Source organism: Lutjanus erythropterus, chromosome 20, assembly GCF_056507025.1.
Source record: "Lutjanus erythropterus isolate fLutEry1 chromosome 20, fLutEry1.hap2, whole genome shotgun sequence".
NCBI lineage: Eukaryota > Metazoa > Chordata > Actinopteri > Lutjaniformes > Lutjanidae > Lutjanus > Lutjanus erythropterus.
Window position 1 is genome coordinate 3,010,474 of NC_139336.1, and position 14,475 is coordinate 3,024,948.

General features: G+C 38.6%; 1 protein-coding gene across 1 annotated transcript; it reads right to left on the bottom strand.

Moving 5' to 3' along the window:
- On the bottom strand, nt 1–11,669 carry setb (SET nuclear proto-oncogene b). Its single transcript, XM_084745662.1, has 8 exons — nt 11,441–11,669; nt 8,428–8,485; nt 8,199–8,341; nt 7,968–8,071; nt 7,772–7,885; nt 2,659–2,829; nt 1,170–1,304; nt 1–969 (listed from the first exon to the last, which is right to left on the bottom strand). Exons 1-8 carry the CDS (start codon nt 11,508–11,510, stop codon nt 949–951), a joined length of 816 nt encoding a protein of 271 aa, XP_084601788.1. The 5' UTR covers nt 11,511–11,669; the 3' UTR covers nt 1–948.
- Nucleotides 11,670–14,475: the final 2,806 nt, after the last annotated feature.

The window sequence follows — 14,475 nt, forward strand, 5'->3', positions numbered from 1 at the left end:
TCAAATGCAACAATTTTATCAAATTAGTTCCTGAATCAGAACAGAGCAAACAAACTGCAGGTCTGAAGACACCCTTAATGCAAACAGGAGAAACACTGCAGACTCCACAGAGGATTCTTTCCAAAATGTTAAGCCAAGCTCAAAGTTAGATTTTTAGGTTGTTTTTTTTTTATAAAAAATGTACATTTCAAACTGTTGTGGGTGCCTGAAAAACAAGATAATGAAAATTTCTTGAACAGATGTCCAGAGTTTGTGTCAGAGCCCCGCTGCCCCACCATACCCCCCCATTAAAGTGTGTACAATTAACAAGCGTCTTACCAAGATACATGTATATCCCAAAAACATTTACAATGGTTGAAAGGAACAAGCTGGTGCTTTCAATCAGTTCCATTAGTACAATAAGTCACAAAGGAAAATGCAACTTCTAATAACCCTTAGTACCCCCCACCACTGGATATATTATAATGTACATTTATATATATAAAAGTGGCTAAGGATGCTATGATTAAGTTATCACTGCACCATGGCTTATTTTATTGAACTCACAACTTCAACAGAAACTGTCATATTTTACATAGAAATTGCTATTGTACGTATTTTAAATCTACGTAAGATGACGTGCAGAATGCTACAAATTTTTTTTATTCTTTTGCATGTCTTTGGGAGATGTAGAGAAACAATGACAGGTGAGACTTCAAGAGAGCGACACCCCCACCCTACCCAACCCCACCCCACCGCACCCGATGCAGACCTGCTGTGTATGGAGCTGGTCTATAAACATGGCATTATGGACAGGCCGTGGCTGCAGAGGAAGAGGACGGACACGCTGACGACACACAGGAATCTTTTTTTTACAAAACCCCCCCAAAACAAACAAAATATTTTGCTCCCGTGGGTTGGAGGATGATCACAGAGGGAGGACTGAGGAAAAGGTGTTGGCTGAAACGTTTAATCATCCTCACCATCATCCTGAAAAAAAAAAAAAAAAAACAGAAAAAAACAAACAAAAAACATTAAACTGATTGTTCCCAGCAGGCCATTTCAGAATATGTTTGAGTCACTATTAAACATGTAAGCAGACATAAACAAGCAGGAAGTGTCTTCATCCAGTTCATCATCAATTACAATTACTGCTTCAACACTCCAGAGTATATATACAATATTCTTACCTCTCCATCTTCTCCATCTCCATCCTCATCCTCATCTTCACCTTCCTCTTCCTCTCCCTCATCAATATCTTCCAGACCCTCCTCTTCATCGTCATCATCATCGCCATCACCTTCCTCATCCTCCATGTCAGGAACCTGGAGAACATTCAGACATTAACCACATTTACTGACCATGTTTACACTCAAACCGCACCTCTATATGTATATCTGATTCTTGAGTATTGGGACAAAACTATATTTTGAGGGGGTTTTGATTTTTACTATTCAGTTAGGCTGTAAAATATTTTAAAAGATCAAACTCTTTGCTATTAAACCTTCTAGTGATTACATCTTTTACTAAACGCAGATGTTAACGCCATCAGATGAAAAATCTGACATGTCACTGAGTTGATAAAATGGTACTTTTTTATTTCACCACAGTTGTAGCAGCCATTTTATTTTTTAAAGTTTCTCAGAGTTCTCTTAATGCTAATCAAAATACACATTTTTAAACTACAATTCTTATTTAGCTTTGATTTAGAAAGACACAGTTGACATGTTATGATTGAGACACATCTGATAACAATTTTATTTGATGAATTTGTCTAAAAGTAGAAAGTTTACCAGTGCTTGAACAGGACTCCCAACTTAATTTAAAAATTAATTTTTGGGCTTTTGCCTTTATTCATAGAGACAGCTGAAGATATGACAGGAAAGGGGAGTGAAGAGAGAGGGGACTAACAACCTCAGTACATGGGGCACACACCCTATCAACTGAGCTATAGGGGCACCCCTCCCAACTTTTTTAAAACCAGGAAGTGAGACAGGGGTCCTTAGGGTATAGCTAACCCTTTTTATGCCTGATTAAATCACGTTTTTGTAAAGGTCTGACAGAGTTGACAGGAATATGGGACATCATTTTTAAGGGCCAACATTTTCATAAAAAATCTATTTTAAAACAAAGATGATTGCAATAGCACATTTTACACCTATGTTATTAGAAGGCATCGTCAGTTTTAGATTTTAAAGGCTTTTTAAATTTTTTTGATTGAAGTTGTGAATTTTTGTCTGAGACATGGCTGTTGTTGGCACAAGTTTAGAAATTAAAAGAAATACATACATGTATAATATTTAAAGAATAAATTGTCACTACAAATTGCATGAGTGTTGGTAATAATATTTTTTAAAGCTTGTTTTGGTAGAACATGATTGGTCCCAGTTCTCAAGAATGGATGATATACTGGGCAGTGGTCTTGTGTTGTCAAGCATAAAAAAGTTGAATCTGGCTTAAATTTTACCACAACACATCCACCATGGCGCTGCATTTACCACCTACATATACATTCTTGGTGGACTGCTTTGTAACATAAAAACTGTAGTTGTAAAATCTTGTCTCAGATTAGAAACCACTATGAAGTCTTTTAGTTTCTAGTAAGCTTTAAAACTCATAGATATGGCATTTATTAACTGTATTTTATCATGTCGGGGCAGTGAATGGTGATCTGCGTACCAAGTAGTACTGCAGCGGGTTCGGCCAGATGTCGTCCTTGATCACTTCTCCCAGCTCATCAGCTCCTGCATCTGAGTGGTCAGTGAACCAGGTGAAGAAGCTCTCTGGCTCCTCATGCTGCCTTTTCTTTCCAGCTTTGTTTGGCGTCTGACCTGTACGCTTCGTCAGGTCCTGGGGAGGAACATTAAATGTGTTCAAGACTGGCGGTTATACAGTGTTCAATAATTATCACACATGCAGAAATCTGACACATCTAAAAAGCCCAGCATTTGGGTGACTGACATATTTGGACAAACACTGACATAAATCAATGGAAAATGTAGCACTAAAGTAAAATAAAATATAGTTAACTTTTTGATTGAATGTTTTCCTACTTCTGAGACTCAGTCTGTTTACACCTGGTGTTAATATCGTCTTTTGTGATCCTATCACAAGCAGATGGCTGAGTGTGAATACACCCAAGACACACTGAGATCCAATCAGACAACACTCAGAGTTGGTCTTGCCTGCATGCAACCACATTATTTTATCTTTTTTTTCCCACTTCCCTGGTGAGTGATGGGCTCTGGGACAGTGGCAGGTGGGTGTTGTCACACAGAGACACAGGTGTTTAAGGCAAGCTCAGAGAGGAAACCTTCCATTCAGAAGTGCAAAAGCTTGCGTGATCTTGACTTTTTAGAATAAATCCAGACTGTGGAAGCAGGGCCTCACCATCTTTCTGATCTTTTGAATAGTGATATCAATACTGATTGATTTTGCTTTCCATAGCCGACACCCATTAAATGGCACCTAACAGATTAAAAAAATGCAAAATGATGTGAAATACAAGAGGCACTCTAGTCCAGCATTCACCTACCACAGTGAGCTTTGGCAAGGCATTTCAAAGCACTATCCCTTTACAGGTGCAGAAATTTTAATGTTTTGCCTTTATTTCCTCCATTAGTTTTTTCTCTCTCTCAAAAAATCACACATAATTACTGTTGTAGTGGTGCACATGGTGGTGCATGGAGCGTGCTCTGTCAGCTCAGCTAACTAGTGCTCACAGCGCAACAAAAGAGTTTATATCCTGAATTTTTGGATTCTTTTTCTACACAATGCAGCCAAACCCCTGGCTAAAAAGGACAGTATGGACCTACAACATGTTGCCTACTATTTTGTTAAAGTTCACTGTTATGATACAAAGGGAAAAGGAGGGAAAGAACGAGAGGCAGAAAAACAGAGAAACAGAGTTCATGTCTTTGATAAAAGGCTACGTGTTTTGCTGCTATTCAACAATGAAAGAACACATTTGGAACAATAGCCTAGATCTGCCCACTACTGTGCGCGGGAGAGAAACAGCACACTCAGACAGTTTCTCTACTCCAGTAGCAGGATCAGCCTATTGGAGAGCACTGGGTGGACCGCAATTTTGATAACTGTGCTGATACAATGCATCAGCTTTCCTTTATTTGATAGGGACAGCTGAAGATATGACAGGAAAGGGGGTAGAGAAAGAGGGGATGACATGCAGCCAATAGGCTGCAGGCAGGAGTGGAGCCAGCAGCCACTGCAGATGACTAATAGCCTAAATACATGTGGCACATGCTCTATGAACTGAGCTACAGGGGTGCCGTATTAACATAGATTTTTGAGGGTCAGGCAGGATGGGTTGGCTCTCATTACTGGTCCGGTGGGTGCAGGTCTTAAAAAATTCTAACCCACACATCACTAGTGAGACAGATTGCCAAATTGAATAATATAAAGTTGTGATTCTTGATTCTTGTGCATGCTTGTTCTCCTTCCTTTTCCCTTCACATTTTAAAAGTGAATTTTAATCATTTTAACAGAATGGTAATCCCCATGTTTAGGTCTACACTACATATGTGAATTACCATAAACATGGATTACTATACATCTTTTTTAGACTGAGCAGAAAAAGAACAAAGTCTACAGTTTGATTATTGATCAGCTGAGCTGTCAGAGGAAGGTAGAAGTTGGACTGGTGCATGCAATGTTTCTGGAAGTTACTCTAAATTCGTCAACTGGTGTTTTCTAAGTCAACCTGGCCAATATGTACAGGAAACTGATTTTTAAGAGCTCTGAATGAAGTAGATCAGCCTATAACTGCATCTAATCTTATTTGTTGTTAAGTGGTGCACAATGAAGAAACAAGGCGTACAGATTCGCTAATTTAGAGGTTCTTTTCTAGACACGAGCATAGTATGTGTGTATGCAAATTAGCAAACATGCATAGCCAGTCAGCAACATTCTTGTCAGCTAACATCCCCACTTTTGTGTTTTAAGCAGGAGGTGTCAGAAAAGACAGCACAGGGATAACTGGCTTGTGGCAGCCAAGCATTCATAGTGACATCACTTTTTTAGCCTTTGATGATCTCTTTTTATTATTTGATGACTATTATTATTTAGCCTTTTCTTAGCCTCTTATTATGGAGGTAGAATCTACCAAGTATTGGATTATAAAATTTTATTTACACCGTTTCATCAATGTGTACATGTATGTGTAATGGGACACTTTGAAGCACTGCCTACTCAACTGTCCTCCTGTAAGTACACCACATTTGGTTCACTGTAATGCAAATGATGTGTTTGGGCTCTCTAACCAACCAAGATAAGCCTGATATGTTTGTGAACACGCTGTCCGTTTCAACTGACTTTACCACTGAACTACTAACCACAATATCCCCAGACTCCCTTTGAAAAATAGTACAAAGTTGAGTTGTTGCGTGAGGTGAAACTTACATTTTGTGAAATGGTTATGCCAAATACTTAATTACTTATGCCCTCTCTTAAATTAGGAATTAACAAATTCACAAATTTGTGAGTTGATGAGATAGGAGAAACATAAGAAACTTTGCGAAATACTTTCTACAATAAAGTCTTTAAATATCTGGGTCTTCCTGTAAATTTGGCAAATATTATAGATGAAGTTATTTCCTGCTTTGTGCAAAAAATACTGTCTGACCCAGCCTGTGATGATGTCGCTATATGTTTATTTGCATATAGAGCAGGGAAGTGACATCTGATAACAAGTGGTCCCTCTAGATGCATGTGGAGACATTCTATTATCAGGTGTGAACATTTGTACTCAAAGCTGTCTACTTGTGATTGGATCACCCAAGATGCAAGTTAATACCAGGTGAAAACAAGCTGTGTGTAGTACTAGGGCTGGGACGATCACCGATTAAATCATATATTGGCGATTGGAAGGTTGCCAGGCGATTTGCTGTTTATCAAGGCGATTTTGAAAAAAAAAAAAACGGCGCTCTACTGTGCATTAAGACATGTTTCTGGAGGAAAAACATGACTGTTAGAGAAGCCCCGTTTACAAACAGACCTACAATCCACATTCTCTCTTCTCTCCTCTCCTCTCCTCTCAGCACAGGGTACACTGTCAGCCCTGTGACAGCGACAGGGCGCATCTCTTTGATTCGAACTGACACAGCCCGTTTGCTCATGCTTCGGGGTCGTTCAACAGAGTAGGCTAATTGCAAGTAAATATTGTTTTAATGTGTAACTACTGAAATGTTCACACAAGGGCTTTCATAAATTCCTACAGTGTTGCGGCACTGCCGCCTTTGCAGGTTAAAAGTTAATGACAGCGACTTGAAGTGAGGAGGAGCAACACGTCTCCGGCTTGTCAGCGCAGCGGTGTCGCTCACTTTTGCATGTGATGCAAAACATTAAAAATAACGTCATTCAGTGTTTCCCCTACCATTCTGTTGGCGGGGCGGGTCGCCACCCCCCCTGAAGAAAGGTGAAAATTTAGGCGCCCCCCACTTTGCGCACGATATGATGCTAAATCAAAAAGTGCGAAAAGTGACAACCGCGCCAAAGAGCATCCCATTGCATGACAAATTTCAGTCACCATGTCAAAGAGGAAGGCCAGTGATCCCAAACAGGGATCAATTACATCCTTCTTTAAAAAAACACCTGCTGCATCAACCTCGGTGACGGAGAACGACGGTGAGAGGGCAGAGCAAGGTGTGGAGAGGGCGGGTGGGACAGCAGCTGAAAAACACCGCACATCTGGATGGGACCCAGATTGGGCTGCTGACCCCAAGTACAAGGCTTGGCTGTACAAGACGGATTTAGGTGAATTTCTAATAATAACGTTAGAGTTACATTAGTATGCCGCTAGATGAAAAATGTCTCCTATCGTCCTCCTATTGGCGTGTGTGCTTTTGACTCTGATGTGCGCGCTTGTTGTCTGTTTCTCTGTACACTGTCGGGTGCTATTTACATTTTACACTTTTCATTCAAATAAACTAGCTGCCACAGATGTTTATTTTCATGTATGAGACATACATTTATCTTCCGAAATGAAGCTATCCAGCCCGTGTTTAATCTACAAAAAGCTGCAGGTACAGTAATCGGCTCTTGTTCTTCTACCGGTATGACGGTGAAGTTTTGACCGCAGGTCACCTCAGCAGACCCGGGCTAGGCTGCTCCGCCGCTCCGCTACAGGTGCGGCTGGTCTGGACTTCTCCCACCATGTCAGAACAAATGTGCAAACAAGCGTTATTTGGATAAACTCGCGGCACAATGGGGAACTAAACGGCTACTTTCTCACACGAAAAAGCTTTAAAACCTGATTTTCCTGGCGCTATAGCGGAATTTAAAACACAGTTACGGCGGTTTTAAGTTAGCTATAGCGAGGGGAGGTTCGCTTCCTGTTTATAAAATAAAAGCGCAAATTCTATCCTTATGGTTTTCTTTATAGTAAAAGACAACGGGTGTTTTATTTTTGTGAAAATGACCAGAGGTGCGTTACGGCTGGCTTGGGTAGCGCCGATTTAAAAAGCAAAACTTTAAACAGCTGTTATGTAGGAGCTTGTATGATCCTTGCAAGATAGCAAGTCAGCTGGCCTTGTGTTGATGGCAAAACCACAAGGCAATAAATACCCCCCCCCCCCCCCCCGCCCCCCCGGTAGCGCCCCTGCCCCTTTGCCAATTTAATCGTGTATTGGCAATCCAGAGCAATGACAATCTACAATTTGAAATTTAGAGGCAATCGCACAGCCCTATGTAGTACCATTAAAAAGATAAACTGAATCATTTTTTAATAAAATCACATTCAAGCCAAAAAAAATACGCAAAAAATACGCAGACCAACCTTTCCAGCTTTCCATTTGATTTCAGTTGATTTGGAAACAGGATCTCCACTCTCGTTTACATTAAACTCTTTGGAGAGGGCTTTGTTCTCAAAGTATGGATTCTCGTCAAAATACTGCAGAAAAGATAACATATCTGCATGAGTATGTGGCACAAGATTTAGAATCTACAAGTACAAAGTGAACTTGACAACTCACAAAATCTATTCTATATCCAGACTTGATATCCTCGAACTCGGTGACCTCCACCCTCGACAAGTAATGAAGTGCTTCCTCGTCCTCCTCTCCCAGAAGAGCTGAAACTACAAGACATACAGGCCGACCACAGACACAGTTAGCTGCTGATCAGACCAGTTTCTGTGTTCTTTTGAGAAATACATCAACAGAACATTTCAAAGCTTAAAGGAGTTGTAAATAAAAGCAGTTTACCTTGTGGATGGTTGACGAATGTTGTGACCCAGAAGTTGGGGATTTTGGCTATGAGTTCTGATCGCTTCTGAAAGAATGGCTGGCGTAATTTGTTGTACTTCTGCTCTACTTTTAAAATTTCTTCACTGGCCTGTTCGTTCAGTCTGGGGAGAAAGAGGAAGAAAAACATGTCAATAAGCTGACTTTCCTCATGCACTCAGCTTTCACTGCTCATAACATTCAAACTCACCTGTCAATTTCATTCTGTACTTCGTCAATGTGTTCAATTGCTTCCTGTTGCTCTTTTTCTGATAAGGAGAAAAACAATATAAGTTAACAAGGAATTTGGAAAAAGAAGGTAAATAACACTGCTAATAAACTTATGCAATTCCACTGAATTATAATTACAATAAATCATAATATCTGATATCTGCCTAAAAGTCTACACATTTCCACGACATGTTTTATTGTGTTAAATGTGAAATCAGAGTGAAATAAAGTAAAGACTGTGAAGAGTATTGGAATTTGAACTGCAATGATCAATCAGTTAATCTATTAAATTATTAAATTAAATTAACTGCCAACTAGTTTGATAATTGACAAACTGGTTTGAGTCATTTTTGTCATTTTTTTAGAAGCTGTTGTCTAAACATTTCCGGTGTACTACAAGTGCAGACAGTAAATAAAATGGTTAAACTGAATCTTTTTTGTCCTGGTCTAAAACATAGGTAATTAAAATGCTCAATAATTATTGATGGACTGAAATAAAACATTTTATTGTGACATGTTTGTTTTTGTTATATTACCCATGAGTGAGGAAAAAGTGACAGCAGTGCACTACAGAATATAGCTGCAATGATGAATTGATTATTAATCGCAGACTTTTTTTTTTTAATCGATTAATCACTTTGACTAACCTCTTAAGAAAAAAGTCAAAATTCTCTCATCCGAATTTCTTAAATGTGAATATTTTCTGGTTCCTTCAGTCCTTTATGACAGTCAACTGAATACCTTTGGGTTGCAGGTAAAACAAGATATTTGAGGATGTCATCTTGGACTTTGGGAAAACAATGATCAATATTTATCAGCATCTTCTGACATTCTACAGACCAAACAACTAATCAATTAATCTAGAAAATCATCAATCAACAATGAAAATAATCATTAGTTACAGTCTTAGTTTAGAATGATATTAATATGGTATTCTTACAAATTGATTATGTTTTAATTCCTTTTAATACCACATATTCAAAATGACACAACATCAGTTAATTACAGCATTTAAAGTGACAAGGATATTTTAAACAAATCTAAGCGCTCATTCAAGACCTCAGTTCAGTTTGGGTAGTTTAAGCTACTTTATCATATGTTCACACTATTTGAGAATTTATGGTATTTACAATAAAAAAAATCTAGTATGGGTCTGGCTGGCGGCAAAACTCCATAAAATGCCACATAAACGTCATTATTGGAGAAAATATTAGGAAGAATTAAAGGCTACTTAGTTCATGTAGACTGGAAGTGGCAATTATTGCTTCTGAACACAGTACATTTACTTTATTTTGCAAACCATTAATCCAGTTGACTGTAAACACAAGTTCAATCAATCAACAAAAAAACAATTTGCTGCAAATTTAGCCAGGCATCCATCTAGATCCCAGGACAACTTTTCATTTTGGACGTCAGCTAAGATCATTTTGATTATCGATTTATCTGCTGAAGGGATCACAATTAGCATCAGCCAAATTCTGGTAAAATATGCAAGTGGCTGGCAGACTTGTTTCACTCACCAGCCAAAACAATGGTCAAAACATTCTCTAGCCATTTGGCTGGTGGACAAAAAAAGTTAATTTTGAATCAACCAATTTCTGCCAGTTATTTTCATGATTAATCATTTCGTCTGTAAATATCAAAAAAGTGCGAAAAACATTTAGCACAATGTCCCAGAGCCCAAAGTGACAGCTACAAATTGCTTCTTTCATAAATGACAAATAAAAGCAGCAAATCTTCACGTGTAACAACTCAGAACCAGAAAATTTGACATTTTCCATAGAATGAAATAATTAATCAGTTATCAGACTAACAAGCGATTAATTTTAATTCTCTTTCGACTTTCTATCGACTAAATCACTGTCGCTCTAGCATCCAATTTAGTTAAAATGGCCCAATGTTTAATAAAAAATGTTTTCAACTAAAATGATTAAGTTGAAATATTTTCGATGAGACTAATATATTTATATTTCACTAACCGCACGTACGACATATTTCCAACATCTGATTTGATCAGTTTTAAAAGTATTTTCGTGATTTCAGTACAGCAAAAAGCCCGGTTCTCCAGCCGATGCTCTGACACTGGTCCATTGCAGGCATGGTGTGTTAAATAACGCGGGACGCCAGGAGTGGTGTGTTTGGTTGGTGTGTGTGTGGTGGATCCACAGCAGACAGACCCTCTGCCTCCTGCAGTCTGGAGCTTCCTGTTGCTGCTAAAGGCGGCCTGGTTTGAATGAGAGGCTTAACGACGTCTCGCTGGGAAATGCTACGTGCTCCACACTGATATCAACACATTCCGAGCACCCTTACAGCCTCTGTGCGCATGCTACAACACATATGAACGTTGATAGTGCCTCCTCGGGGCGACATTAGAGTTAAATAAACGAATGAGACGCGCTTGTTTACATTGTGCTCAGTTACTAACTCGCACACAAAAGCAAAGCTACAAACAGTGTCACGTTAAACGGGCAGCTAACGTTAACGTGATCATTTCTCGGCCTGTGTTGACTGACTGAACGGGACACAGTGAGTGTTGCACTTGCTAATAATGAGAGGAAACAGTCGCTAATGTAGATGCAGCCACAACCGTGCACGAGGAAATGTACGGCTGCACGCGCCTCCATCAATACCTACAACAAACCCGCCAAACTGCCTGCAAGAACAATACCTGTACTGTACAGCACGCTAAATGCAGCTTATGCAATGCAAATACCGGCCTCCTTCGTGTCAACTAGGCGCTAATGGCTAGCTAACCTCTCACGCTGGCTAAACTGTTAGCCCATGTTAGCATGCTACATTGTATGCTACAACAGTCCTGCACAACAGCGCTTTAGCCCAATGCTTATATCCAGGGAGAGGTAAATTAAACTGTTGGTCCATAAACATATCATTATAACTCGACACTACACAACAAACTACAATGAGAATAACAAAATGACGAAAAACAAATGAAAATGGCGTTGTACAGGATAACCGCCATTCCTTAACGTTACCAGAGGTCTCGTCCGCTCCGTCATGATTTGAATTCTCCTTCCTACTGACTTTCGCCGATGAGGCCGACATGGTTAGCGTCTGCCGTGACACTTTAGACCAGATGTATATCCTGGGTGGTTTCTAACTCTTCTCTGGAGGATAAAAGTTACTTCCACCTTACATACAGTGCGTGTCTTCAAGCCCACGATAAGAAGGAGGAATGAGCGCAGCTTCGCACGCTTGTTTCTCTCTGTGGCGCTCGGTCGGTGAACATATTTATGGTGCTCCACTGCCCCCAGCTGGCTGGAGTGCTGTACTGCACGTCTGTAGGCGCGCTTATTCACTTTCCATCCATTGATATCTTGATTAAATTAAATTGTTTGTTTGTTTTCAGTTGTTTTTTGATTGTTTTTGTTCTTTTCTTAAACATTTATAAAAAACAAACAAACATCAGGGAACAACGTTCTTAAACATATCTATCTATAATTCCAAGCAGCATAAATAAAAAAAGATAAATATTTAAAAGGATAAATAATAAATACCTAAATAAATGTAAGAAAAAAGTAATGATATAATGTAAATAAACCTTAAGGTGGGTTTATTCAATGTATAACACACATTATTCGGAGACATCTTCAAACAGCAAACAATAATGTTCTTAAACAGACATTGCCCTCTCCTGTTCCAATTGTTGTGAACAATAAAGTCTTCACTTTTTTGTCAGCATCAAACATGCTTAAAGTAGCACAAATAATAACGCATTAATGTATTCATCACTTAAATGTTGCAGCAGGTTGGATTCATTTTAATTTCTTTGTATACTGCTGGGTAGATTGTGAAACTCTCCCAAAGACCAAGGATCTAAGTCTTATCCCCTATGTCTGAAAAAATTATGCAGCAAACATGCCCTCTTGGATGCCCCTGGTAGATAAGACGTGATAAATGCTCTCTAGAGTGGCCCAATCTCCTGGACAAGAGTAATACCCAGCGGACAAAATGGGTTAAATACACTTCCAGTAGACAAAGCATGATAAAGTGCTATAGAATACCTTTCCTCTGCCTTCTAAAGTGCCCTTCCAGTGGCAAATATGTGCTAAAGTTCTCTCAAGAGTGCCCTTACAGTGGAGAAAATGTCTTGGTTCCCCACTGCATATACCTGGTGCTCTATATTTTTTTCAACCCTGACCCTCAGAGAGTCTGAGTCTATAGCTATTTATCCATCTATTTTTATTTATTTATTTATTTATTTATTTATTTTATTTTGGTGTGAGTTGCTGAGTTTTGGAGATATCAGCTATGGCAATGTCTGCCTTCTCTCCAGTATAATGGAACTAGATGCCACTCAGCTTGTGCATTCAAAACTACTGTCTCTTTCCAAAAATCATGGCTCAGTCAGTCAAGATAGGCACAGACCTTGTTGTGAGCAAGTTCATGTGGGAGCTACTTTTTTATCTGCAGTAGAAGAAGGCAGACATATGTATGACTAATATCTAAAAAAAAATCTGCAACTCACATCAAAAAAATCTAGATGGATAAACGGCACTACAGGTCAGGGGAAAAATATGTATTTTAGATTTTGGGGTGACCTGTTCCTTTATAATAAAATTCCTCTGACAACATGTTTGAGAAATGTTGTATCTGTGTAGTTAACCTTTATCCCTACTCTGTTTAACCTCTGTTTGTCTCCAACTTTGTATGGTCAGAGGCATTGCAGTAAGCCTACTTATTCAGTCTGCAGCCCCACACTGTTTTTTTTTCTCAGCCGTTCATAGAAACAGAGGGGCACTCAAAGTCACATTTACCTAAGGAGCAGGAAATCTGACACACTGTAACGGACCAAAAGACCAAAACACACTTTTTATTTACACGCCGTGACCACAGTACAACAAAAATTAAACTAAATTTCCAACCCCACCTAGTCTCTGTGTGTGGCTGGACGGAGTGGCAGGAACAAGTTTGCCTAAAAGCTTCTCTAATGGAAAATGAGCCTCTGTCAGCTCATGAGGGTTTTCCATGTCTCAGCCCACCAAAGGCTATGGCAACAAGTTATGTTCAAAACAGATTTCATGGCTCTCTGAGAGTTCTTTTCCACTTTACCTTTCCTTTTTTAATTTATGTTGTTCACTGTTCACATATTCGTGACTAAAACACATTTTAAACAGCATAATCAACAACTTACTACATTTTTATTGCTCTAAAGTTGAATTAATGCTTGCTTTAATCAATGATTATGCAATATATTTATATTTGACACTTTCTGGCCTATTTCACAGTCTTTGCTGCAGTCTGTTAGAATATGACAAGCCACTGTAACATTTAATTGAAGCATACTCCGTAGGCTAGATATCCATAATAGCATAACTCCTAGTTAAGTACTCTCATAATCAGAATTTTAATTGAAGATATCCACAGTAACATTCTTAACAGTATATTTTTTTCTGAAACTTTGATTGTACTGATCAATAGTAAATTTAAAATATCTAAAAATCTTTTACTATATTCTTGATGTCTGTAATTCCATTTCCTTGTCAAATAAATAGATAAATGAAAAATGCAGATATCCACAATGTCATTCTACCCAGGATAATTTATTATTATTTTTTTTTTATTTACAATTAGCATTTTTATTGTTATTCTTACCAAGAAAGAAAAACTATAATACCTATAATTCAGTAGTTATTTATCAAAATTTTAATTTCACATATGCAAAATAAAAAATCTTTACAGATATCCATATCCATAATACAATTTGGAATATCCAGAGATACATTGACACTGACTAAAAAGCCACAGTTTGCATTCTAACACTAAAATACTATTTCAGATATCTAAAACTAGAATTTGACTTAAAACAATGCAGATATTCACAAATGTATTTCAGATATCTGTTGTGATGGCTTATAATAAGAGCTGTTTGTATAAATCAGATTTGGGAGGAGGCCAGTGGCTCCTGAACACATCATCAGGCTACCTCGGCAGGTGCACTGAATAATCGAATGTGATTGGTTCCTGTAGGCAACCAATCCAGCCGCAGTCCCCTGACGTCAGTTTTGCG

What these genes read in the sequence shown, in the direction of transcription:
- setb (XM_084745662.1), bottom strand. Translation starts at nt 11,510, where the DNA reads ATGTCGGCCTCATCGGCGAAAGTCAGTAGGAAGGAGAATTCAAATCAT. An exon ending in GTACAGAATGAAATTGACAG is followed by an intron (nt 8,342 to 8,427) that starts GTGAGTTTGAAT and finishes CTTTCTCCCCAG; the next exon opens with ACTGAACGAACAGGCCAGTG. An exon ending in ATTCGTCAACCATCCACAAG is followed by an intron (nt 8,072 to 8,198) that starts GTAAACTGCTTT and finishes TATGTCTTGTAG; the next exon opens with TTTCAGCTCTTCTGGGAGAG.